Below are 26,143 nucleotides of genomic sequence, written 5' to 3'. Positions count from 1 at the left end.
ACAGGATGAGTCCCATGTCTACCCACACACAGGATGAGTCCCATGTCTACCCACACACAGGATGAGTCCCATGTCTACCCACACACAGGATGAGTCCCATGTCTACCCACACACAGGATGAGTCCCATGTCTACCCACACACAGGATGAGTCCCATGTCTACCCACACACAGGATGAGTCCCATGTCTACCCACACACAGGATGAGTCCCATGTCTACCCACACACAGGATGAGTCCCATGTCTACCCACACCCAGGATGAGTCCCATGTCTACCCACACCCAGGATGAGTCCCATGTCTACCCACACACAGGATGAGTCCCATGTCTACCCAAACACAGGATGAGTCCCATGTCTACCCACACACAGGATGAGTCCCATGTCTACCCACACACAGGATGAGTCCCATGTCTACCCACACTCAGGATGAGTCCCATGTCTACCCACACACAGGGTGAGTCCCATGTCTACCCACACACAGGATGAGTCCCATGTCTACCCACACACAGGGTGAGTCCCATGTCTACCCACACACAGGGTGAGTCCCATATCTACCCACACACAGGATGAGTCCCATGTCTACCCACACACAGGATGAGTCCCATGTCTACCCACTCACAGGGTGAGTCCCATGTCTACACACACACAGGATGAGTCCCATGTCTACCCACACACAGGGTGGGTCCCATGTCTACACTCACACAGGAATAGGGTGCATCCTTGACAAGCTTAGCTTGAATGATTGATAGTACTCACCAGGTCCATCCGTGTTTGTTGGACATGGAGTATTTCTCCATGATGGCAGTGAGGCGGAGGAGAGAGAACTTCTGCAGCAGGCTGAGCTGGCCTGCTGATTGGTTGGTGATCTGGAGCGAGGCCACTGAGTGGCTGAGCCGGTTGGACATCTGGAAGCTGGGCCATCGCAGACTAATGCCAGAGAGAGAGAGGACAACAGTTAGTATACGTTCCAAATTGCACCTTATTCCCTATATAGTGCACTACTTTTGACCAGATCCCCATAGGACAATATGCAGGGAAAAGGTGCACTATGTAGTGAATAGAGTGCCATTTGGGATGCAAGCTTGGACAATGATGTCAACTTGAAGATTTGTTAATGTATCAAACAACTGAAACTGGCCACAAATCATTCACTAGACTTCACCTCTAAAAGGCGGACGTTTTGAGTATTATTAAGTATTTAGCACTGTCAGTATGGAAATAAGAACAGGATAAGGATTTCTACAAGGAACTAAACACTGAGATGTTAATAATAATTTGAGGACTATGATACTTACCGGTTGGGTCTGGTTAGTGATGCTCCCACCCCTGAGTCCCTCCTCTCTCTGTGTCCTGTACAGTGAGTCTCAATGAGGGACACGCCGTCTCTGTCCCCGTCACTGGATGTGCTCTGTCCCTCCAGAACAGACGTCCCCTCAAAGTCCAGCGTGATCTGGCTGGATGACTTCAGACCTGCAGGCTGGATCCCCTGTCCATCCAGGCCTGCAGAGGGCAGCATGTTCTTGGACCAGTGGTCCACTATCTGCTGCAGGCCGTTGACGTGCTGCAGGATGTCATCCAGATGGGGGAACAGGTCTTCCTTCTCCAGGTCCAGCAGGTCTCCAGTAGAGGCATAGAGGTGAGACCCAGGGACATTGTCGTACACACTGATCCTACTGCCCCGTGGGCAGAACTGGGTGAGCCGGCGGTGGTGGAACTCCCTCGGGTTAGAGGTAGGGTGGGGGTTGGACTGGGGCTCCAGGGGGTCGACGTTGTCGCTGTGCCAGGAGACAGAGGCCCCCAGGGTGGGGGAGAGGCTCTCTATGGACAGGGCCTTGGGGAAGGTGCCAGGCTTGTGGTCTTTGGGGATGTGGACCACCAGGTCCTCGTAGGAGCGGAACTCGTTACGCTGATTGTGTTCGGTCACGCCCCTCTTCCCCTGGGCCACGCCACTGATCCGCTGCAGGCTGGAGAACACTGCCAAGTCCTCCAGATACATGCCACTGCGCTTGGCGTCGGACCGGTCCGTCCGCTGGGAGTGGGGCTTCCTCTCCTTCAGACTGGGGGATGAGACAGTGCTGCCGCTGGAGTGGCTGCCCTCGCTGCTGGAGGGGCACTGGGGGGTTAGCCCTAGGATTGGTCCCCCAGTGGGTACCTCCGCCCCCGACCCGTCCCCACTGGTGATCTCCACGCAGCGCAGCGTCTTCAGGGCCTGCGGCTCTGTCTGCAATACCGGGGCGCTGATCACCAGCTTCTTGCAATGCCCCCTCCCCAGCGTGCCCCGGGAACGTAGTGTCTCCATGCGGTGCAGGAAGTCCTTGGCTCGGGTCCGTCCGACGCGGCCGTTTTTGGCGGGCAGCGAACCGTAGTAGGGGAGGTGCTTAGGGAGGTGTGGTAGGGTAAGGGAGGTGGAGTCAGGTTCAGGCATCGCTGCAGAGTCGTAGTAGTTCCGGTTAGAGCAGTCTGAGTCCTCTGTGCTCACAGCCTGGTGGCCACTCCACCCACTGCTCTCACTGTGGAGAGATGAGACCTCTGGTTCGCTGAGGTCAGTTAGAACACTCTCGCTACTGGTGGTGGTCTGTAGGCCCCGCCCCTCCCCCTCCCCCTCCCTGGGACTCTGCCCCTCCCCCTTTAGTCTGGACCAGCGGCGGCTCGTACACTCAAACGTCCATCTGTCACTGATGGCAAACAGGTCCTCCTCATCAGAGTCTTCACTCTGAATACACAGGAAGACAACACAAAATCAATTATCAACTCATGATCACCTAGTCAGGTAGAAATCTAAACCAGTTAACAGTTACATAAACACACTCATCCGAGTCTTCCCTCTGGACACACAGGAAGAGAGAAGACACATAGCACTGTCAGTACACTGTTATCAACACATGGTAACAAGATACAATCCGACTGATTGGTTGTAGTTATAAGCTGATGGGACAGCTGTATCTAGATATTTTGATTGTGAGATCTGAGAGGGTGTGACATCACAGCCTGTCTGTATCTGTTCCAGGAAGGAGAGGCAAATGTCATCTGTCATCTGTCATCTGTCATCTGTTTTTTCCCAAACAGTAAAAAACGGAGCCAGAGGATGCGTCTGTTCAGTTATAATCACATTACAGTTCTATATCGATCACCTAATCATGATGATATAACAGCCGTTATCTGGTTCTACAACCATAAATAAACCAACAGGAAACATCCTGAAGCCTAGAGGGGCTTCCCTCCATACTGAAGGAACAGGTGATGGGTCCCAAATGGCACCCTATGCCTTATAGTACACTTCTTTTGATCAGGGCACTGGTCAGAAGTAGTACATCCTTTAGGGAATACAACAATGGACAGATCTCACATATCACGGGATCTGAGTTAGATGGATGGAAGGATAGAGGGATGGAAGGATAGAGGGATGGAAGGATAGAGGGATGGAAGGATAGAGGGATGGAAGGATAGAGGGATGGAAGGATAGAGGGATGGAAGGATAGAGGGATGGAAGGATAGAGGGATGGAAGGATAGAGGGATGGAAGGATAGAGGGATGGAAGGATAGAGGGATGGAAGGATAGAGGGATGGAAGGATAGAGGGATGGAAGGATAGAGGGATGGAAGGATAGAGGGATGGAAGGATAGAGGGATGGAATGATAGAGGGATGGAATGATAGAGGGATGGAAGGATAGAGGGATGGAAGGATAGAGGGATGGAAGGATAGAGGGATGGAAGGATAGAGGGATGGAAGGATAGAGGGATGGAAGGATAGAGGGATGGAAGGATAGAGGGATGGAAGGATAGAGGGATGGAAGGATAGAGGGATGGAAGGATAGAGGGATGGAAGGATAGAGGGATGGAAGGATAGAGGGATGGAAGGATAGAGGGATGGAAGGATAGAGGGATGGAAGGATAGGGGGATGGAAGGATAGAGGGATGGAAGGATAGAGGGATGGAAGGATAGAGGGATGGAAGGATAGAGGGATGGAAGGATAGAGGGATGGAAGGATAGAGGGATGGAAGGATAGAGGGATGGAAGGATAGAGGGATGGAAGGATAGAGGGATGGAAGGATAGAGGGCTAAGAGGAGGAGTAGTTTTGTGTTGGCCGATGTCTTCAGTATTTATTACCATAATACCTTAGAAAGGTATACATAATATCCTTGCATTGACTAAAGCTGTTATACATTTATCACTGCGCAACTGAACAGGATCATAGATCTCATAATATAGAATACTATAACAATAATTAAAACCTCAACTTACCTTTTTCTTAGGAAGGTTGACGTCTAGTTTCATAGAGGCACACTTGTTCAAGGTGTTGAGTCGTCTGGAAGAGAAACAAGCCAAATGGATGCAAACAATAATATTATCAGAGTTCATCCTTCTGTCTGAGAAAAGTCACCAGGAATAGACACAGCCAGCGTAGTTCGATCTGTTCTCCAGTCCAGGAGCTAAATGACTGTGGGGCTGACGACTACACAGCCAGGACAGTCCAAACCTAATCATGCCTGCTAACTGTGGCTAATAGCTTAATGGACAGATGCTCTGGCCTCTCTCGCTCTCTATCTTCCTGCCTGTCTGTCTGCTTCTGGCCTCTCTCTCCCTGACAGGGACCTAATTGGTGAAGACTGCTGAGGTCCTGAGGGGCTGAGGGTAGCCTGCTGTGGTAATCATTAGTCTATTCGCCTGCGGTTCACAGAAATTCTCCAGCAACACCTAACGGACTAGTCTATGTTCCTTCCTTCTTAGTCACTCTCTCCTTCGATCCAGTAGAGTTCATAAACACAAAGGAAACTAAGTCGCTGTTGATATTTTCTGGGCTAACCAGCTCTAAATAGCTCCATAACTGTTAAAGTTGGTTTCAATTCAATCTCACCCACAAGTTGCTAATGTAACAATGGGAATTTACAATATACCTCACAAACAGTAGGAGAATAAGGATCTGTGGGACAGCTTGCTGGCTGAGAGTAGGAGAGTAGGGGTCTGTGGGACAGCTAGCATGGCTGAGAGTAGGGATCTGTGGGACAGCTAGCATGGCTGAGAGTAGGGATCTGTGGGACAGCTAGCATGGCTGAGAGTAGGAGAGTAGGGGTCTGTGGGACAGCTAGCATGGCTGAGAGTAGGGATCTGTGGGACAGCTAGCATGGCTGAGAGTAGGAGAGTAGGGGTCTGTGGGACAGCTAGTCTGGCTGAGAGTAGGGGAGTAGGGGTCTGTGGGACAGCTAGCATGGCTGAGAGTAGGAGAGTAGGGGGCTGTGGGACAGCTAGCCTGGCTGAGAGTAGGAGAATAAGGATCTGTGGGACAGCTTGCTGGCTGAGAGTAGGAGAGTAGGGGTCTGTGGGACAGCTAGCATGGCTGAGAGTAGGGATCTGTGGGACAGCTAGCATGGCTGAGAGTAGGAGAGTAGGGGTCTGTGGGACAGCTAGCATGGCTGAGAGTAGGGATCTGTGGGACAGCTAGCATGGCTGAGAGTAGGAGAGTAGGGTTCTGTGGGACAGCTAGCATGGCTGAGAGTAGGGATCTGTGGGACAGCTAGCATGGCTGAGAGTAGGAGAGTAGGGGTCTGTGGGACAGCTAGCATGGCTGAGAGTAGGGGTCTGTGGGACAGCTAGCATGGCTGAGAGTAGGGGAGTAGGGGTCTGTGGGACAGCTAGCATGGCTGAGAGTAGGGATCTGTGGGACAGCTAGCATGGCTGAGAGTAGGGGAGTAGGGGTCTGTGGGACAGCTAGCATGGCTGAGAGTAGGAGAGTAGGGGTCTGTGGGACAGCTAGCATGGCTGAGAGTAGGAGAGTAGGGGTCTGTGGGACAGCTAGTCTGACTGAGAGTAGGGGAGTAGGGGTCTGTGGGACAGCTAGCATGGCTGAGAGTAGGGGAGTAGGGGTCTGTGGGACAGCTAGTCTGACTGAGAGTAGGGGAGTAGGGGTCTGTGGGACAGCTAGCATGGCTGAGAGTAGGGGTCTGTGGGACAGCTAGCATGGCTGAGAGTAGGAGAGTAGGGGTCTGTGGGGCAGCCTGCTGGCTGAGAGTAGGGGAGTAGGGGTCTGTGGGACAGCTAGCCTGGCTGAGAGTAGGGGAGTAGGGGTCTGTGGGACAGATAGTCTGACTGAGAGTAGGGGAGTAGGGGTCTGTGGGACAGCTTGCTGGCTGAAAGTAGGGCAGACTGGCCTATTGTAGAGGTAAATAAGGCAGAGACACTCAGGCCAACAAGCTGCCCTGCCTAAAGCAACAACGACAACAACAACTACAACTACAACTACACGAGAGGAAAACATGACAACACATTCCTAACCAATCCCACGGAAAAAGGACAAAATGGTGCTCGATGGAAGATTTGTGGTGTGATAGTCGTAACGTTTTACAACTCCAGATACTGTCCCATGCAGGGTTTACGTGGATTCAGTGACAGTGAAAAGCCGAAGACGTGCATTTCAATTAAGGCAGGCCTCCACACCTCTCTGATTCAGAGGGGCTGGGTTAAATGTGGAAGACACATTTCAGTTGAATGCATTCAGTTGAACAACTTACTATGTATCCCCTTTTCTCTTTCCCTTTCAGACGTAGCAGAGTTAGACAAGGCTAGCCTCCTCCTGTCACGCCCTGGCCTTAGTATTCTTTGTTTTCTTTATTATTTTAGTTAGGTCAGGGTGTGACATGGGGAATGTTTATGTTTTGTTGGTGTTGGGTGTTTATATGGTAAAGGGGTTATGGGGTGTAGTATATGGTTTTGTGTTGAGTGTAGATGTCTAGCGTTGTCTATGTTGGTTAGTTATCTAGGAGAGTCTATGGTTACCTGAATGAGTTCCCAATTAGAGACAGCTGATTTCGGTTGTCTCTGATTGGGAGCCTTATTTAGGGTAGCCATAGGCTCTCATTGGTTGTGGGTAATTGTCTATGTTAAACGTTTGTAGCCTGTGTGTGCACGACGTTAGTAGCTTCACGGTCGGTTTCTTGTTTTGTATAGTGTGTCAGTGTTTTGTTTCGTTTCTTGCCTTCTTCATAATAAAAGGAAGATGGCTTATTTTCCAACTGCTGCGTTTTGGTCCGTTAATCCGCCACACGATCGTGACAGAATTACCCACCATAGGACCAAGCGGCATGGAAAGCGGCAACAGGACCTACCTACACAGGATTCATGGACATGGGAGGAGATACTGGATGGTAAGGGGCCGTGGGTTCAACCGGGAGAATATCGCCTTCCTCGTGAAGAGCTGGAGGCAGCTAAAGCCGAGAGGAGGCGATATGAGGAGGCAGCACGGAGACAAGGCTGGAAACCCGTGAGTACAACCCAAAAATTTCTTGGGGGGGGCCTTAAAGGGAGTGTGGCGAAGTCAGGTAGGAAACCTGCGCCTACTCCCTGTACTTACCGTGGAGAGCGAGAGTACGGGCAGACACCGTGTTACGCAGTAGAGCGCACGGTGTCTCCTGTACGCGTGCATAGCCCGGTTCGGTACATTTCAGCTCCACGTATCGGCCGGGCTAGACTGAGCGTTGAGCCGTATGTCATGAAGCCGGCCCAACGCATCTGGTCACCAGTGCGTCTCCTCGGGCCGGCGTACATGGCACCAGCCTTACGCATGGTGTCCCCGGTTCGCCTACATAGGCCGGTGCGGGTTATTCCACCTCCCCGCACTGGTCAGGCGACGGGGAGCATAGAACCAGGTAAGGTTGGGCAGGCTCGGCGTTCAAGGGAGCCAGTACGCCTGCACGGTCCGGTATTTCCGGCGCCACCTCCCCGCCACAACCCAGTACCACCAGTGCCTCCTCCACGCACTAGCTATATGGTGCGTGTCTCCAGCCCTTTACCACCAGTGTCTAAACCACGCACCAAGCCTCCTGTGTGTCCCCAGAGTCCTGTGCGTCCTGTTGCTGCTCCCCGCACTAGCCCTGAGATGCGTGTCCCCAGCCCGGTGCCACCAGTCCCGGCACCACGCACCAGGCCTACAGTGCGCCTCAGCCGGCAGGAGTCTGCCGTCTGCACAGCAATGACTGAACTGCCCGTCTGCCAAGCGCCATCTGAGCCATCCGTCTCCCCAGCGCCATCTGAGCCATCCGTCTGCAATGAGCCTGCAAAGCCGCCCGTCTGCCATGAGCCTGCAAAGCCGCCCGTCTGCCATGAGCCCACTGAGCCGTCCGCCAGACAGGAGCCGCTAGAGCCGCCCGCCAGACAGGAGCCGCTAGAGCCGCCCGTCAGACAGGATCTGCCGGAGCCGCCAACCAGACAGGATCTGCCGGAGCCGCCAACCAGACAGGATCTGCCAGAGCCGCCAACCAGACAGGAGCAGCCAGATCAGTCAGCTAGCCATAAGCAGCCAGATCCGTCAGCCAGCCATGAGCAGCCAGATCCGTCAGCTAGCCATGAGCAGCCAGATCCGTCAGCCAGCCATGAGCAGCCAGATCCGTCAGCCAGCCATGAGCAGCCAGATCCGTCAGCCAGCCATGAGCAGCCAGATCAGTTAGCCAGCCATGAGCAGCCAGATCAGTTAGCCAGCCATGAGCAGCCAGATCCGTTAGCCAGCCATGAGCAGCCAGATCTGTCAGCCAGCCATGGGCCGTCCCTCAGTCCGGAGCTGCAGTCCCTCAGTCCGGAGCTGCAGTCCCTCAGTCCGGAGATGCCATTCATCAGTCCGGAGCTGCCCCTTACCCTGGTGCTGCCCCTTACCCTGGTGCTGCCCCTTACCCTGGTGCTGCCCCTTACCCTGGTACTGCCCCTGATCCTGGTACTGCCCCTTACCCTGGTACTGGACCTTAGTCCGGAGCTGTCCCTTAGTCCGGAACTGCCCCTTAATACAATGGGGTTAATGTGGAGGGGGGTCGTTTGGAGGAAGCCTAGGAGGTGGTTAGGTACTGTGGTGACGTGGGGACCGCGACCAGAGCCGGAGCCGCCACCGTGGAGGGAAGCCCACCCAGACCCTCCCCTAGACTGTGTATGGTGCGCCCGGAGTTCGCGCCTCAAGGGGGGGGTTATGTCACGCCCTGGCCTTAGTATTCTTTGTTTTCTTTATTATTTTAGTTAGGTCAGGGTGTGACATGGGGAATGTTTATGTTTTGTTGGTGTTGGGTGTTTATATGGTAAAGGGGTTATGGGGTGTAGTATATGGTTTTGTGTTGAGTGTAGATGTCTAGCGTTGTCTATGTTGGTTAGTTATCTAGGAGAGTCTATGGTTACCTGAATGAGTTCCCAATTAGAGACAGCTGATTTCGGTTGTCTCTGATTGGGAGCCTTATTTAGGGTAGCCATAGGCTCTCATTGGTTGTGGGTAATTGTCTATGTTAAACGTTTGTAGCCTGTGTGTGCACGACGTTAGTAGCTTCACGGTCGTTTTCTTGTTTTGTATAGTGTGTCAGTGTTTTGTTTCGTTTCTTGCCTTCTTCATAATAAAAGGAAGATGGCTTATTTTCCAACTGCTGCGTTTTGGTCCGTTAATCCGCCACACGATCGTGACACCTCCTGCTGCTCTGGAGCCAACATGATACAGTAGGGCTGGAGGTCGGTGTCCCAAATGGTACCCTTTTCCCTATATAGTACACTACTTTGACAAGGGCCCATAGAGCTCTAGTTAAACGTATGGCACTATAGGGAATAGGTTGCCATTTCAGGTTAGTTCCCATGGCCCTTACAGAAGCTGTTGGAGCGTGTAGAGCCTAGAGTGTTGAGGGCCCCTAACTCCTAAAGACTAAAAAGCTTTGACTATAGAGCATAATAGAGCCTAAATAACCAGGGATCAAAGAGAAAACAGCAGTGGAGAGCGTGACATACTGTATCTATCTGTTCCTCTCAGCTCCATGGTCAGTGTGAAGGCAGGAAGTGTTACTCTGCTCACCACACAGTGACAGGCAGACAGCATGTTTACCAGTCTCCCCTGGCTCCAGGTGACCATAAAGAAGAGTCAGGGATGGTGTATGGGGGTGACAGTCACAGGGAGACAGAGTCACAGGGAGGTGGGAGCTGGGAGGCATTGTCTCCAGGGCTAGTTTGGAATGTAGATTAGTTGCTTAAGTGTTGTTTAACGTCACAGTGTGTTAGGTTGTGAAGGCAGCCCTTCCCTCCTCCTACCTTGGCTTCATCCCAAATAGCACCCTATTCCCTTTATAGCGCACTATTTCAACAAATTCCTATGGGCCCTGGACAAAAGTAGTGCACTATATAAGGAATAGAGTGCCATTTCGGACACAGCCCTTCTCTCTGCTGACAGTCTCTTGGGAACGTTTCCATAGCAATATAGAGCAACATGGGGAACGAAAGGGCTGTTTTGAACCCAATCAGAGACAGTTAATGTCTTGGCATAGCAGAGGGGAAACAATGATGAGGTTGAGCTTGACTACTAGTCTTGCCAGACAGAAGCAGGTTCAAATGGGCACAGGGGGGTACACAACAAAGCAGTTAGCCAGACAAACAACCAGAAATGACTTGATTTTCTGGTTCATGAGTCAATTAGACAATGCCCATTAAAATTGTTATCTTACCATAAAATAAAAAGTTATTTCACTATATTTAAGTTAGCTGGCTAACGCATTGATCTTACTTTGCAGTATACCCCTCTGGTCTGCCAGGTTGGCTCATCTGTTGTGTTGTTGTTCTTTTCTGTGACGTCTGTCTAGTAAAGGACTCCTAGATGCGTGACGTGCTTGTTGTACACAGTGATTATCGCTCTGTCAGTTTAAGCGATATAGATCCTTTTCACTTCCCTGAGGCTCAAACACTCAGCTCTCTCTGGTGTTACCTTACTGACTGACATACAATCTCACACATTCAACGTCAACTGAATGACACTGCAATCGGTATGGAAGCAGTATGGAAAATCCATCCAGGTTTAATCCACTCACCTGCAGAGAGGTTCCACCAGGTCGTTGTCCAGAAAGTCATGGTCTTTCTTCACAGGAGAGATGTCGATGGGGAACTGAGAGTCTGAGGAGGAGGAAACAGATTAACAGATTAAACGCTGCTCTCAGATTAAAGATAAAAACATTTCTCCTCGGTAGTTATCTAGCTCCTTAATAGGGCAGCTAGGCTGGAAACACGTGGCACTTTTTAACTCAGGAAGTTAAACAGAAGAGCTCTGAGAAGGAAAGCACATTGTTTCCAGAGAGCTATCCAGGAGTGGGAGAGGGAGGGAGGGAGAGAGAGAGGGAGAGAGAGAGAGAGAGAGAGAGAGAGAGAGAGATGGTAATGAAGAGAGACAGGGTTTGCCCAAATAGACGTTGAGCAGTAGCAGCAGCAGTATTACGTCTGTCTCTGGGTATTGGCCTCCTGTTATGTAACACACAGTTACGTCCTAAATGGCACCACATTGCCCAAGTAGTGTACTACTTTTGACCAGGGCCCATAGTCCACTATGTAGGCAATAGGGTGCCATTTGGGATGCAGTCACAGATTCACTCCAGACCCTCCATATAACATTCCACTGCATTCATGTGGTACCATTAACTGTTTTATGAAAGCAACGTAGCATGGTCTGTCACATAAGGAGAAACACAGATATCAGAATACACTCAGACAGATCTGGGTGCTGGGAGCCGCAGCCGGCAGGAATTGTGAAATGGTTTCAAAATGCAGTTATTTTATACTCAATATTCATGTCTACTCATCAGTGTCTACCTCAATGCAACAGCTTCACCTGAATTGAAACATTACAGTCTTGGAGAACGTTGTTTCCTTTGGTGAGCAGGCTGTATTTAGCTGAATACAGCTGAATACAGGGGGACAACATGTGGATAGCAGTGGAGACTGTAGCTGCTTCTTTCCATACACACTGATCCAATCACAGTAGTGGTGAGGAGACCTGGCTGCTTCTAAACCATGATGATAAAACTTTTTCTCATGACCTCTTTGTTTTAGTGTGCTGGACATGTTTGGGTTGTAAATCTAGCCAGGAACTATCCAGACCAAAGCCCAGGCCAGTCTTTCTCTTTCTCTCTTTCTGCAGTCCCTCTGTCTCTCTGTCACTTTTCTCTCTTTCCCTCCATGACAGGAGAGGACATCAGAGGATAGGAGGGGAGAGGACATGAGAGGAGTGGACATAAGAGGAGAGAACATGAGCGGAGAGGAGAGGACATAAGAGGAGAGGACATGAGAGGAGAGGATATGAGAGGAGAGGATATGACATGAGACGAGAGGACATGAGAGGAGAGGACATGTAAGGACAGGGGACAGGGGACAGGGTTGGGTTGGGGAGGGCAATGTAAGAGGAAGTCAGACTATGCCAGATAATATCCCTCCTCATATAGAAACTCGACATCAAAGTTAAAATCAACAGTGGCTCATTTCACAACAGAGGTTACGTTTCAAAATAAAACTGCCATTTTTGTTTTATAGTTGGTCTATTATGACTATATTACCTTATAATAATACATGACTGGAGAGGGGAGCTGACAGACAGCTGTGTGTGTGTGTGTGTGTGTGTGTGTGTGTGTGTGTGTGTGTGTGTGTGTGTGTGTGTGTGTGTGTGTGTGTGTGTGTGTGTGTGTGTGTGTGTGTACGTGTGTGTGCGCGCAAACCAGTGCCAGTGTTGCACTGTTATGGTGTGTTATTGGCTGATTGAGTTAACTACCTTCAAAGAGCTGAGCGTATTGGGGGAATCCTGCCGCTCGTAACCAATCACACGCCTCCTTCGCTTCGAGTTCTGAAACAGAAGAAGAAAACATGTCTTGTCAGTCAGAGTAACAGAAATAAACAGTATGTCCAACACAGAGTGGTGGGTAGGGGGTATTCACTGTTTCACTGAACAATTTAACTTTTATGTTTTATCAATTATGGGAAGAAAATCCATCCATTTGTCAAAATGTTTTTTTGTCAACAACAACAAAAATACAGCCTGTCGAATGCCTTTATGATGAGTTGGACTAAAACACCCATCAGCAAACATCAGCACTCACCATGGAAGGTTGTTCTCTTGGAAGAACAAAAAACAGAAGCAGAGTTGAGATTGAAACCATATAGCTGTTAGATAGTATGCAAGATAAGCATTTCACTGTACTGAATGTGACAATGAAACTTCAACTTCAACTAGTACTAAGGTCATACATAGTTGGTCCCTCAGGTAGACCGACATAAAACCTTATATGCCTATCTGAGGTCTGGTCTCTAAGCTTCTAACTCTTCTAGCTTGGATTATAGGGCTATAACCTGACCACAGAGCTCTGAGAGGGGCGACATAAATACAAGTCAGGATACACCGGTGGACAGCAGAGGGATCGGACAGGAAGACATGGGATATATATTTCTAAAACTGCACCTTAAAAGTCATATCTATCATTTTTATCGTCTCAACACTGCATTTTTGTTGTGTGTGTTTTTTATCTCAGTTTTACAAAATATTTGACTTATCAAACAGAAGAAATCTACAAATCATGCTAAATATAGGTATCATAGCAAAGCATAGCCAGCAGATCAAACTGTCCTGGACTGACGGTCTTATGTTCTCTAGATACACTATACAAAAGTATGTGGACACCAATTCAAATGAGTGGATTCGGCTATTTCAGCCACACCCATTGCTGACAGGTCTATACAACTGAGCACACAGCCATGCAATCTCCGTAGACAAACATTGGCAGTAGAATGGCCTTACTGAAGAGCTCAGTGACTTTCAACGTGGCACCGTCATAGGATGCCACCTTTCCAACAAGTCAGTTGGTGCCAAATTTCTGCCCTGCTAGAGCTGCCCCGGTCAACTGTAAGTGCTGTTATTGTGAAATGTCTAGGAGCAACAAAGGCTCAACCGCGAAGTGGTAGGCCACACAAGCTCTCAGAACAGGACCTCCGAGTGCTGAAGCACGTAGCGTGTAAAAAACGCCTGTCCTTGGTTGCAATACTCACTACCAAGTTCCAAACTGCCTCTGGAAGCAACGTCAGCACAATAACTTTTTGTCAGGAGCTTCATAAAATGGGTTTCCATGCCCGAGCAGCCGTGCACACAAGCCTAAGATCACCATGCACAATGCCAAGCATCGGCTGGAGTGGTGTAAAGCTCGTCACCATTGAACTCTGGAGCAGTGGAAACGCGTTCTCTAGAGTGATGAATCACGCTTCACCATCTGGCAGACCTGACGGACGATTCTGGGTTTGGCGGATGCCAGGGGAACGCTACCTGTCCGAATGCATAGTGCCAACTGCAAAGTTTGGTGGAGGAGCAATCATAGCCTGGGGCTGTTTTTCATGGTTCGGGCTAGGCCCCTTAGTTCCGTAGCGTTCCAGTGTACGCTACAGCATACAATGACATTCTAGACGATCCAGTGTTTCCAACTTTGTGGCAGCAGTTCGGGGAAGGCCCTTCTTGTTTCAGCATGACAATGTTTAATTTAAGTATCCAGCCAGCCTCCTGACAGAGCAGCTGTCCTGTAATAGAGCAGCTGTCCTGTAATAACCCTAACCTTGTCCCCTACAGGTGACCCCTAGTGGTGATCCCTGTTGTGGGGTCATGACCTGACCCTGCTGACACCTGAGGGGTGACGTCCCTTCTCTGGTTCCAAACTCTTGACTCACAGGACAAGAAGCAGACAGACCTCTCACGTCTAACTAACAGAACAGACCCCTCTCTCTCCTCTCTCACTCCACCCACTCCTCGCTCACTCTCACTCCTGTCAATCCTCCCTCACTCTCACTCTCACTCCTCTCTCTCCTCTATCACTCCTCAACTTACACACCAAACCCCTCTCACTTCTCAGCCAACACACCACTCTCACTACAGAATCGATAGGCTACTATAGCAAAAATGAAGAAAGAAGATGACCTAGTAAAATTCAAAAACATTTTCCAATTCTCTCCCATCTACAATGAATGAAAATATTCTCACCTACCCGGGACTGGCACTACAGATAGGTCTGTTATAGAAGTCTATTCAGATCCCAAACCTGTCCTCCTGTTCCAATATGATCCCAACTCCACAGTGAAGTTGCTACAATAGCCTAGTGCAGTGAAGCAGTATACTCCAGGCAAGCTGGTGTGTAGACTGACTAGCTCGTGTTAATATCACAGCAGATCAACACAATGGGAACATCCTCCAGCCCATATCCCTCGACAGTCACCTCAACAATATGTCTAGTGTGAATAAAGAGGACAGAGGACCACTACACTCAAAAGAGGTATCCCAGCATGCCTGTTCCCGCCCCTGTCTTTGTCTGATGCTCCGTGACGCACTAGTCATTTATCACAGTTCATCCCACCTGGGTCTCCATATAGAACTGTCTGTGACAGAGATAACCTTTCACTGTAACTTCATCTGTCCTGTCTCTACCCCACCTTTCTCCAGACCCCGGTCTGTGGCTATACTGTACCCCACCCCCTCTCTCCAACACAGTGACCATCTTCTCTGTGACTCACCTGTGTTGTGTCTAACCTGTATCATTACAGCGCTGTGTCCACATGTCAATGACTCGGGACTTTGGTCCATAGACCGACAAGTCTGACCACCAATTGAATAAATATTAACAGTTCCCAGAGGGAGAGGGTATGTACCAAATGCCACCCTATTCCCTATATATTAGAACACTTTTGACCAGAGCTCTATGATTCCATATAGATCTGGTCAAAAGTAGTGCACTATTAAGGGTTTAGGATACTATTTGGGAACGTGGAGAGTGTCCTTGGATGACAACGTCCATGTTTACCTCTACACCCACGTCAGATCCCGGTTTACTCCAACGGCCTCCATAACAGGATCACATCACAGGTTGAGTCAACATGGGAAATCTCCCATAGATAACTGACACTAAACTGGCCAACTAGACAGTTCTTAGTGGAATTAAGTATCCGCGTGCTCAACTCTATCTCAGTACAAGTCTTTGAGTGCAGTGTTGTAAGGACACATGATAGAAAAGGAAAACCTCCGGTCACTGTACATTGTATTGCGTACAGTAGAGTTCAGGTCTTCCTCTCTCTTCCGACTAGCCTGTTCTGCCAGTTGTACATTGTATTGCGTACAGTAGAGTTCAGGTCTTCCTCTCTCTTCCGACTAGCCTGTTCTGCCAGTTGTACATTGTATTGCGTACAGTAGAGTTCAGGTCTTCCTCTCTCTTCCGACTAGCCTGTTCTGCAAGTTGTACATTGTATTGAGTACAGTAGAGTTCAGGTCTTCCTCTCTCTTCCGACTAGCCTGTCCTGCCAGTTGGACATTGTATTGAGTACAGTAGAGTTCAGGTCTTCCTCTCTCTTCCGACTAGCCTGTCCTGCCAGTTGTACATTGTATTGAGTACAGTAGAGTTCAGGTCTTCCTCTCTCTTCCGACTAGCCTGTCCTGCCAGTTGGACATTGTATTGAGTACAGTAGAGTTCAGGTCTTCCTCTCTCTTCTGACTAGCCTGTCCTGCCAGTTGGACATTGTATTGAGTACAGTAGAGTTCAGGTCTTCCTCTCTCTTCTGACTAGCCTGTCCTGCCAGTTGGACATTGTATTGAGTACAGTAGAGCCATATTGTTCTACTGCACCACATGGTGATAGTGCCTCCATCTCCATTCTCGCCGGAGGAGGGACTGTTGGCAACAGAACAGGGAATACGATCTGGGAATTCCACTGTCCTGTCCTGGGCATTCTGTAACAGAATCTCGAGACATTCTGTTCCAACAGACGTTCCGACGTACCTTCTCCAGGGAGAAAAGGCTGGCTTGCATCCCAAATGGCACCCTATTCCATGTATATTGCACTACTTTAGACCAGGGCCCATCAAAAGTAGTGCACTATACAGGGAATAGGGTGCCATTTGGCATGTAACCCTGGTCTGGCAACGAGTCAGGACGGGAACTGCCTGTTACTACACAACCATGGCTGTAAAACTGTGTACAGTGTAATGTTGCATCGCAACAATGACATGAAACCCAGCACGGTGGAGGGACAAAGGTCCAAAATGCCACCAGCAGTACGTTTGTTACTAAGGTGTGTGTTTGTGTGTGGCCGACTAACCTATCCCTACAGGGGATACTACTTCCTCTCCTTATGCAACATCATTCCCTTTATAGGAACATTCCCTGGCAGTGTCCCAAATGGCACTTCATTCCCTATATAGTGCACTACTTTCCCTATTGAATATATAGTCCATACATAGCTTTTTGGGACACAGTCAGTGCAGTAGGAACATTTTGTTATGGAACGAATGGAGCATCAGATCTACGGGCAGATAGCTAGTGTCCTAAAGGGAAGCGATGGTACACTTGGTCTGTGTGCGTCTGAAGTGGCACCCTATTCCCTATAATATAGTGCACTACTTTTGACCAGGGTCCATAGGGATGCAGACTTGGAGAGTGGCTGGTGGAGGGTTGAGCTGAACCTACTAGTGCAAGCCCTAACCATAACCCTAACCCTGTCTGGCTGGTTGCCAACAACAAAGCTAACTGGTTAACTGTTAAGTGTGTAGATCAACGCCTATATAACATGATATAAAGAAACATGCTCCTTGTTAAAATAAATACAAGCACTACACTTGTCTAAATTCTAAAGAAGTAGAGTTACACTAATAGATAAATTAGCCCTATATTAGTCCAATCCTAAATATTCTCAACTCCGTAATGATGTAACAAACAGATTGTGGTTTACTCACTGGTTATCTTCATCATACAGTCATTAGGATGTACACATTCCAATACGGTGGTTCTACAGACGTTCTACAGACGTATTAGAGACGTTTTAGAGTTTCTGGGCATCTTTCTCCTCTTCCCACGCAGCAGTAAGTAACGTTAGACTCCAACTCTAGTACCACAGCCTGCTGCTCAGAGATACTGATCTCTACTGATCCCTCTCACATCCAAACCTCCCTTTTCGATCTCTTTCTCTCTTTTTCTCTCTCTTGTTCTTTCTCTCCCCCTCTCCCTTTCTCCTTCTCTCTCTCTCTTCCTCTTTCTTTCTCTCTCTCCTACTTTCTCTCTCACTCTCTCCCTCTCTCTTTCCATCTACCCCCAAACAGCCATGTGGCCACCCCCTGATATCGCTCCAACTCCACCCCTTTCTGGTGCTCCCCACTCTTCTCCCCTCCTTGTACCCCTTATCCCTCCACTACACCTCCTCTTCCCCTCCTCTACCCCCCAGTACCCTCCTACCCAGCTCTGCCCACTACATCTCTTTCAGCACATTTTTGGCAGAGAACATCATGCCAGGAGCCAAGCAACAGGAGCCGTGTGTACTAATGCCTGTGTGCAATGTGGGACTTTTCTCTTCAAAGATGTAATCCCAATGAAACCTCATCACTACAATCAAACGCTACATGAGAAAGAGTATAGTTTGGACCCGTGGCTTGAGAAGCCTTTACTCATCCCAGACCTTCCATCTTACCCCTCTACCACCTCCCTGTCACATGGCCAGAGAGCTGGACATTGTTTGCTTTAGAGGGGGGAGTAAGTGAGAAGGATGGAAGGGGAGGGAGAGGGAGGGAGAGAGGGAGGGAGGGAAGATGGGGTGGAGGGGGAGCTTCTTGGAGTCCAGATGTTTTTCCAGCAAATCGACGGAAAGGAAAAGCGTGGGCAGCTAAAGTGGGGAAAACCAAAGCATGACATAAAACCATGACATAAAACCATGACATAAACCGTCAACAATCCGCAGCCATGAATCATACTGGCATCCTCAGGCAGCGTCTAACATGGCACGAGAGAGAGAGAGGGAGAGAAAGAAAGAAAGAAAGAAAGAAAGAACGAACGAAAGAACAAAAGAACGAAAGAACGAAAGAAAGAAAGAAAGAAAGAAAGAAAGAACGAAAGAAAGAAAAATTATAGATAGAGAGAGAGAGCTGCTGTCTGACTACCCTGGGGAAGGCATCAGGAGTGGCAGCAGCCTGGTTACAGACAGACTACTGCTGCACCCAATGATGATCACACTACCTTACAGTAACAGCCCGAGGCAGACAGACAGACAGGAGGAAACAGTGTGCCACTTCTAGTCAACCACAACCACCACCTCACATGTCTCATGTCTGAAACAAGCCAACATTTCCTCCTGTCTCTGTCTAACATTTCCTTGTCTAACAGAGTTCAATTGTGCATGGACAATAAGAAGAGCTAAGTGAGGCTTAAATTATTGTCTCTAAAGAGTAGTCTGTAGCCTCAATGGAGAGAGCCTGAGTGACTGGTTGGACTGAGGTAGTTGTACTGCAAACAGAACCAGGAATAGGCAGTAGTGGGTCCAGTGAAAGCCTAGCAGAGTGCTGGCGAGGCAGTAGATGGATTAATAATATAGCCTAGCCGCAGGTTCTGCCGGTAGCCCTCACCCTCCTCCTGTGTCCCCTCCCACCCGCCCCCATACCCCCTACCATCTTCCAAGCCCCGGCTTCAGGCTCAGCCCCCAAGTCACTCTGCCAGTGTCGTGGGAACAACGTAGGTCTATTTTTCCATTTCAGGTTTTAATTAACCTCCCCCCATGTCTCCATCATGGTCCCCTTGCCACCCTCAGGGCTACATCCTAAGACCTCTCCACCACCACTACACACAATATCCCCCTCATGCCCCCATACCACAGCCCATACTTCCATACAATACCCCTCTATCACAACCGTACCAGGAGGTGCCACTGCCACTCACTCGCTAATCTACCCAACACCATGTGTGGCGAGAGAGTGAGTGGGAGTGAGATAGAGAGTCAGTGAGTGAGTGAATGAGTGAGTGAGTGAGTGAATGAGTGAGTGAGTGAGTGAGTGAAAAGTGAGTAAATAAGTGAGTGAGTGAGTGACAGTGAAAGGGTGTGAGAGAGAGAGAAACAGAGAGAGAGAGAAAGAGAGAGAGAGCTTATTGATTGTCAGTGTCAACAGCAGGATAACAGGAGGACATGAGCTACAAATCTGAAGGATGCAGGCTGCTGTTGTTGACCTGGGCTTGTCCCAAATGGCACCCTATTCCCTACACTGGTAGAAAAAAAGTTGCTATCTAGAACCGAAAAGGGTTCTTCGGTTGTCCCCATAGCAGAACCCTTTGAAGAACCCCTTTTGGTAATCCGTTTCAGTCCATGTAAAAACCCTTTCCACATAGGGTTCCTGAATGGAACCGAAAAGGATTTTACCTGGAACCAAAAAAGGGTTCTCCTATGGGGACAGCCAAAGAACCCTTTTGGAACCCATTTTTCTAAGCGTGTATATAGTGCAATACTTTTGATCAAAGCCCTATGGACCCTGGTTAAAAGTAGTGCACTATAAAGGGAATAGGATACCATTTGGGATGCATACCAGGCCCGAAGCCTGCATACCAGGCCCGAAGCCTGCCAACTGGGTCAGAAGTCAGTTTCTCTGAAGGGCCTGTACTGTATGTATGGAGCAGAGTATGTGAGCAGAGTTGAGCTGTCGGAAATCCCGCTCATTGCTCACAGAGCATGTCCTTTCCAACCGCTCCGCTAAAAACCGCTCCAACCTAACAGGGAAAAAACAGCCCCACCAAATTCGCTCTAATCATTAAAATCACAATTGAACCAATGCCCATCTATTTTCTGACTACCCAGCTCTACCATTTGGTTTTGAAGTATTGAAACCAAACCACATGGATTTGAATGAAAAGTTTTGAATAAACATGAAAATGTAAGAAGTGAACATCATTTCAAATAGGCTATATTTCATATTAAACAGCATATAAACACTCTAAATAGGTCAGCAGCCAGACATTATTTAGGCTAGATGAATACAATTATTTCAAGGCTATTCTACAAAGAAATACATTGTGAAACATTTGCTGGTGCGACACAATAGGCTGGAAGGGACATAAAGCGCTCAGCATTTAAACAACATTTTGTTTCATTAAATCATTATAGTCTATAAATTGCGCAAATAGGCTGTGATTTACTTACAATTAAATACAAATGAAACGGAAAATGCCTTACTAGGGTCAGTCTACAGTGCCTTTGAATTGATTTTTAGAAACACGAGTTTGACCAGAGTCTGTGTCTTAAGGCTCGTGTGACGGTGCCTGGAGAGCGGGCCATCAGAGGAGAAAATCCTCTCCACACTTGCAGATTAACATTAACAGTCTTTTGGCCACTCTTGACAGGCTGAGCAGAGATGCAGAGTTGTTGTTATTATGTTCCTATAGGTAGGCCTAAAGGATTTTAGGCAAAATAACCCAATAAATATGAAAAGCTCCTTGACAGTGGAATATGCCAGGCCTATTAAGTCAAAATCAATTATGGCCTATTGAGTCAAAATCAATGATGGCCTATTGAGTCAAAATCAATGATGGCCTATTGAGTCAAAATCAATGATGGCCTATTGAGTCAAAATCAATTATGGCCTATTGAGTCAAAATCAATTATGGCATATTGAGTCAAAATCAATTATGGCCTATTAAGTCAAAATCAATTATGGCCTATTGAGTCAAAATCAATTATGGCCTATTAAGTCAAAATCAATTATGGCCTATTGAGTCAAAATCAATTATGGCCTATTGAGTCAAAATCAATTATGGCCTATTGAGTCAAAATCAATTATGGCATATTGAGTCAGAATCAATTATGGCCTATTGAGTCAAAATCAATTATGGCCTATTGAGTCAAAATCAATTATGGCCTATTGAGTCAAAATCAATTATGGCCTATTAAGTCAAAATCAATTATGGCCTATTGAGTCAAAATCAATTATGGCCTATTGTGTAGATAATAAAACGGAAATGAACGCAACATTTAAGAGATCGGATGTTTAGTTTATAAATACTTTGCTACAATGACACACTTAGTTATCTATCCACCTCGTTCTTTTCTTTTAGCATGTGCACGTAGTACGTACACCATGCTTCAGGATGCTTGTCTTTTCAGATTCCACAATGATTATTTAATTGTGGACACTACATCACCTCACTCCCTCTCTTGTTCTTGGTTCTCATCTTTGTCACATTAAATGAGTCACATTGATTTAGCACCTGTGTGTTCTATCAGTTTCTCCATTAAATTATTTAATGAACTCCATGACAGTAGCTAAAGCAGGGGGCTATAGCAGCACACAAGTAGACTACAAATGTATGCTGAGCCGGGCATCCTCTGAGCTTGTGAAGTGAGTGCTACTGGAGATAAAATTGGAGCTGGCGAGACGGCTGACGCTCCAGCCTTTAGGAATCTCGCTCCACTCCAGCTTCGCTAACATACTCTGGTATGGAGTTGAAAGAAGAGCAGCACAGCTGTAGCAACACTGCATTCACCCCGTGGAACAGCTCAGAAGATCACCCAGAAAGACCAGCCTTTCATCTGGCAGGATAACAGCTCTTAAACTGACTATCTTCCAAAATAGCCACCAACCCTTTCACTCAGCACAGAGCAGACCTCTAATGCTATTAGAACCATAGCTACCTTAGACAACACAGTGACAAATACCATGTCTCAACTACACAAGACACAAAGACCCATACAACAACATACCTGGATAGTCACTCACACACCTACCACTGTCTACTATGACAACAGCACCAAAACATCCAGTGCCCACAGATATGTAAAAACCCCTTCTGACTCTGACTTCCCTACATGGCTCTTGCCCCTTTAGTTTAAACTCAGTGAACCTTCAAGAATGATGCATCATCAAGGGGTTAAAGACATGGGGTGTTACTTCAAGTTGTTTTCAAAACGCAGACATCACATATGTTCTAAATCAGTGCTGCTACACAGTGAAGACAGGTCCTGATCTCAGAGATACACCAGGGCTTTACATTTCTTCAACCACCACTGTGATTTACAGGCCTGTTTCTGGCTGACAGAAGGATGGGGCAGTGGTCTGGTCTCACAGGGTAGTGGTGTTCCTGTCTCCCCACTACTCCTGACAATAGTACTGCCCAGATCTAAACCTCACCTTGACCCACATGAACCCATTTCTCAAGTCCTGGAAGAGAGGTCTGTACCAGGAAACCTCACGACCCCAGGCCGGGCTGAGAAAACACCTCTACAGATCCTGACCTTCTACACTCTCCACAGCCCCTCACACCTCTGCCCCACTCAGCCAGCAGCTCCAAACAGAAAACAAATCAATCAGCCATGCATTCTAACGAAATACATACAGTGATCACTCTCAAGCTTTATCCCCCAGCTCGTGTTTCCCCCAACCTCAGCCCCAAACCCCAGCCTGCTCTATAACCCCAGCCCTCAGCTCCAGTCCATCCTCCAACCTCAGCCCCAAATTCTACATAAACACTTCCAGGCGCTGGAGCGGGACCATTTTCCCACACATGCTAAAGTTGTTTTGACAGCTATCTTGGAGGCCCTTCATGGAGGAGAGAAAAACATCAACTCTGGCTTTTGGAGATTTCCTTTTTCATTTCAACAAGTCTGTCACCCCTCTCAACACACTGTGTACCACCACCACCCCTCCTCTCTGTTCAGGAATCAGACCATATGGCGCATGGCACCCTATTCCCTATATAGGGCCCATAGGGCTTTGGTCAAAAGTAGTGCACTATGTAGGGAATATGATTCCATTCGGGATGCAACCAGAGCATAAGTTGTTAACGTTAAGAGATAATGTAAGTAGTTCAGCATGAGGACATAGAAACACTCCCATATACCAGATGACTAAGTTCCAGAATAGTGACATAAGAACTAGCTTCTCAATGACTATACCTAACTCAGTAGTTTTCTTCTCTCAGAAGAACGATAACATCAAACATAGCCTTTTTACCTTCTGCTGTTTGTTGTCTACGAGACAAAGAGCGGATCTATTCAACTGAACATCAGCATGACAAATCCACAGACCTGTGTGAGGCCAGAGAGATATAGAGTAGAGAGGTGTAATACCTGTGGCCAGAGGTACTGTATAGGGCAGGCTGTAGAGAGAGAGTGAGTAGAGAGGTACCTGTTGGCATTGGTGGGTCTCTGGGTCCAGATACAGGGAGAGGAAACAGACTCCAGGCAGAGAGAGCGAGATGGTCCCCACACCACACCACCGCAAGCCTGGCTGTCCTCCTGCTACTACTGCCACCACTACAACAGCCTTACTGACTGTCTCTCTCTCTCTCTCTGTTCTCCCTCTCTCTCCCCTCCTACCTTCCATCCTCAGTCCTGTGTGCTCTGGGATTTATCAGATGTCACTATCCCCTATCCCTTTCCTCCCCTCCTCCCCCTCCCTCTCCAGTGCAGTCTGTAACACAGCTGGGTTCTATGTAGTTAGTAACCTTGTCCTCCTGCTAATGGACATGCATGTGCTCCACTTTGACTGCAGCCCTCTGTAAATCAGTCACCTATTATAAGCAGTGTGTGTGTGTGTGTGTGTGTGTGTGTGTGTGTGTGTGTGTGTGTGTGTGTGTGTGTGTGTGTGTGTGTGTGTGTGTGTGTGTGTGTGTGTGTGTGTGTGTGTGTGCGTGCGCGTGTGTATACAAGGTAATATAATGTTTGTTTCTGGCAATGCTGTTTCCATGTCATAATGTAAGCCTGTATACTGTAATTCTCCTGTCTTTGATAGCATAGCAAACACTGTCATTTGGTTTTCCATGAGCTGTGTAATACAACTGGAGAAAGATCATCATGAATTACTGACAGACAAACAGACTCTGTTAACTCTGTCCCAGAACCACAGCTATCACACGGACAGGCCTAGGAGGTCACACACACTCACACACACTTTCTCTCTCTCTCTCACACACACACACACACACACACACACACACACACACACACACACACACACACACACACACACACACACACACACACACACACACACACACACACACACACACACACACACACACACACACACACACACACACACGCCATGTGGTAGTGCAGTTACACATTACTACCAGAGGAGGGCAGCAGAAAGGATGAACCCAGTGACCTGAGGAAACCGAGTGGAACATTGATGACAGGCTACTGAATCACCAGGAGGCACAACTAATAACCTCTCATCTCTAACATCTTATTCCACTGGAATTGCCATGAAAACACCCTGTTTATGTTCCAACACACACGCACGCACACACACACATGCAAGCGCACACACACACAAATACAAACACACACTCCAGCTGAGGTTAATGTAAAGATCAACAGAGCTCTGGACTTCACTTTCAAGACACAATCACAGTCCTCAGTTAATAAATCATCTTAATAAAGTCCTATTTCAGTAACTGTTACTGAGATATAATGTGTTAATTATACTCATTGTTATTGACTTGATTTGTGCCACTTTGTATTGGGGAATTACTTTAGCATTTCCCGTCAGGAATGTGATTGACCTTTGAGTTGAGCTGAGCAGTGAGAGTTTTCCAGCCTGGATCTGTTAATATATGACTTATGTGTATCGTTACACTGGAAATCAGGTATGTAGTCAATCATTAGCCTGCTCTATGACTGGTCTGGTCTGCACATGACAGCTGTCAGGTTAGACACACAGATTGTAGGAGAGGCAGGACTGCTGCTAACTGGGACCAGGGTTATCATTTGGGCCGTAGCCTGTGCGTCACATCACTTTCTCTATAGAAATAGATAAGAAGTCCTTTTCTGCCACCATCAGGGTCGTGTTGAGTAGGGCACAACGTAGGCTCTGTCACAGGCTTTCACGTCACCTTGGAAACCTGGGCGCCCAAGGCTAGGCACATCAGCATCAGAGGCAGCACCATGCTCCACTATAGTCATGAGATCTGACTGTGACATCTACATACCAGTGATATGGTCATACAGATTTACAGTCTGTGTCGTCACTAAGCAGCATGGAACATGATCCTCCCTTTGGGACAAAGACACTCTGAGGATCACGTGTTTAAAAGTTTTCCATGGTGATGGTCACTTAAATAGGTCCTCAGGGAATTCCCCATTAAACAGAACACATCTATTCTGTACCATGAATACACACTGGAGTATTAGACCATGTGTACATGATAGAGCATTTCATCATGACTCTGGACCTCTGGGTAAACGTGGAGATGAAATAGGCTACTTCCTGTTAAGGTATCATTAATATGATCAACATGGCTGCATTTTACTGAGGCTCATCGGGGTGTCTAGCAGGCCGGGAGCCTGGTTCTATGATGCATAATAACCCAAGTCATATAGCTGCTGTACACAACCACCAAGTCATGTAATGCACACAACAACCTTGCACCTTCAGTCCACATTGCTAGTTATCATAGTCCTCCTGGGGAGACAAACAGACAGATTCACTCCAGGATATTACTATACAGCTGCCAGGCTGTAACTCCTACCAGTAGGTGAGGCGCCAACAGTGTCCTGAGCCCTGAGACAGAGGGAGAGAGCTAATGGTCTTCACAGAGAGGGAATGGAGCCCCTGGCTGCA

General features: G+C 48.0%; 1 protein-coding gene across 7 annotated transcripts in view; it reads right to left on the bottom strand.

The window, feature by feature from the left end:
- Positions 1 to 26,143, bottom strand: part of LOC129822252 (stAR-related lipid transfer protein 13-like) — a 140,464-nt gene that overhangs the window by 9,194 nt on the left and 105,127 nt on the right. For 5 of the 7 annotated variants that reach the window (XM_055880371.1, XM_055880373.1, XM_055880372.1 and 2 more), the window contains 5 exons: positions 12,531 to 12,602; positions 10,807 to 10,888; positions 4,244 to 4,307; positions 1,295 to 2,712; positions 756 to 926 (listed from right to left, as the gene is read on the bottom strand). In XM_055880371.1, the coding sequence (XP_055736346.1) occupies positions 756 to 926; positions 1,295 to 2,712; positions 4,244 to 4,307; positions 10,807 to 10,888; positions 12,531 to 12,602 (1,807 nt within the window). Of the gene's footprint in view, positions 1 to 755; positions 927 to 1,294; positions 2,713 to 4,243; positions 4,308 to 10,806; positions 10,889 to 12,530; positions 12,603 to 17,509; positions 17,820 to 23,704; positions 23,895 to 26,143 lie in introns of those variants that run through there. The other 2 variants (XM_055880378.1, XM_055880377.1) reach the window with 2 other exon arrangements.

The sequence above is a fragment of the Salvelinus fontinalis genome, chromosome 24 (assembly GCF_029448725.1).
Source record: "Salvelinus fontinalis isolate EN_2023a chromosome 24, ASM2944872v1, whole genome shotgun sequence".
NCBI lineage: Eukaryota > Metazoa > Chordata > Actinopteri > Salmoniformes > Salmonidae > Salvelinus > Salvelinus fontinalis.
This window is presented reverse-complemented; position numbering and strand designations above follow the sequence as displayed.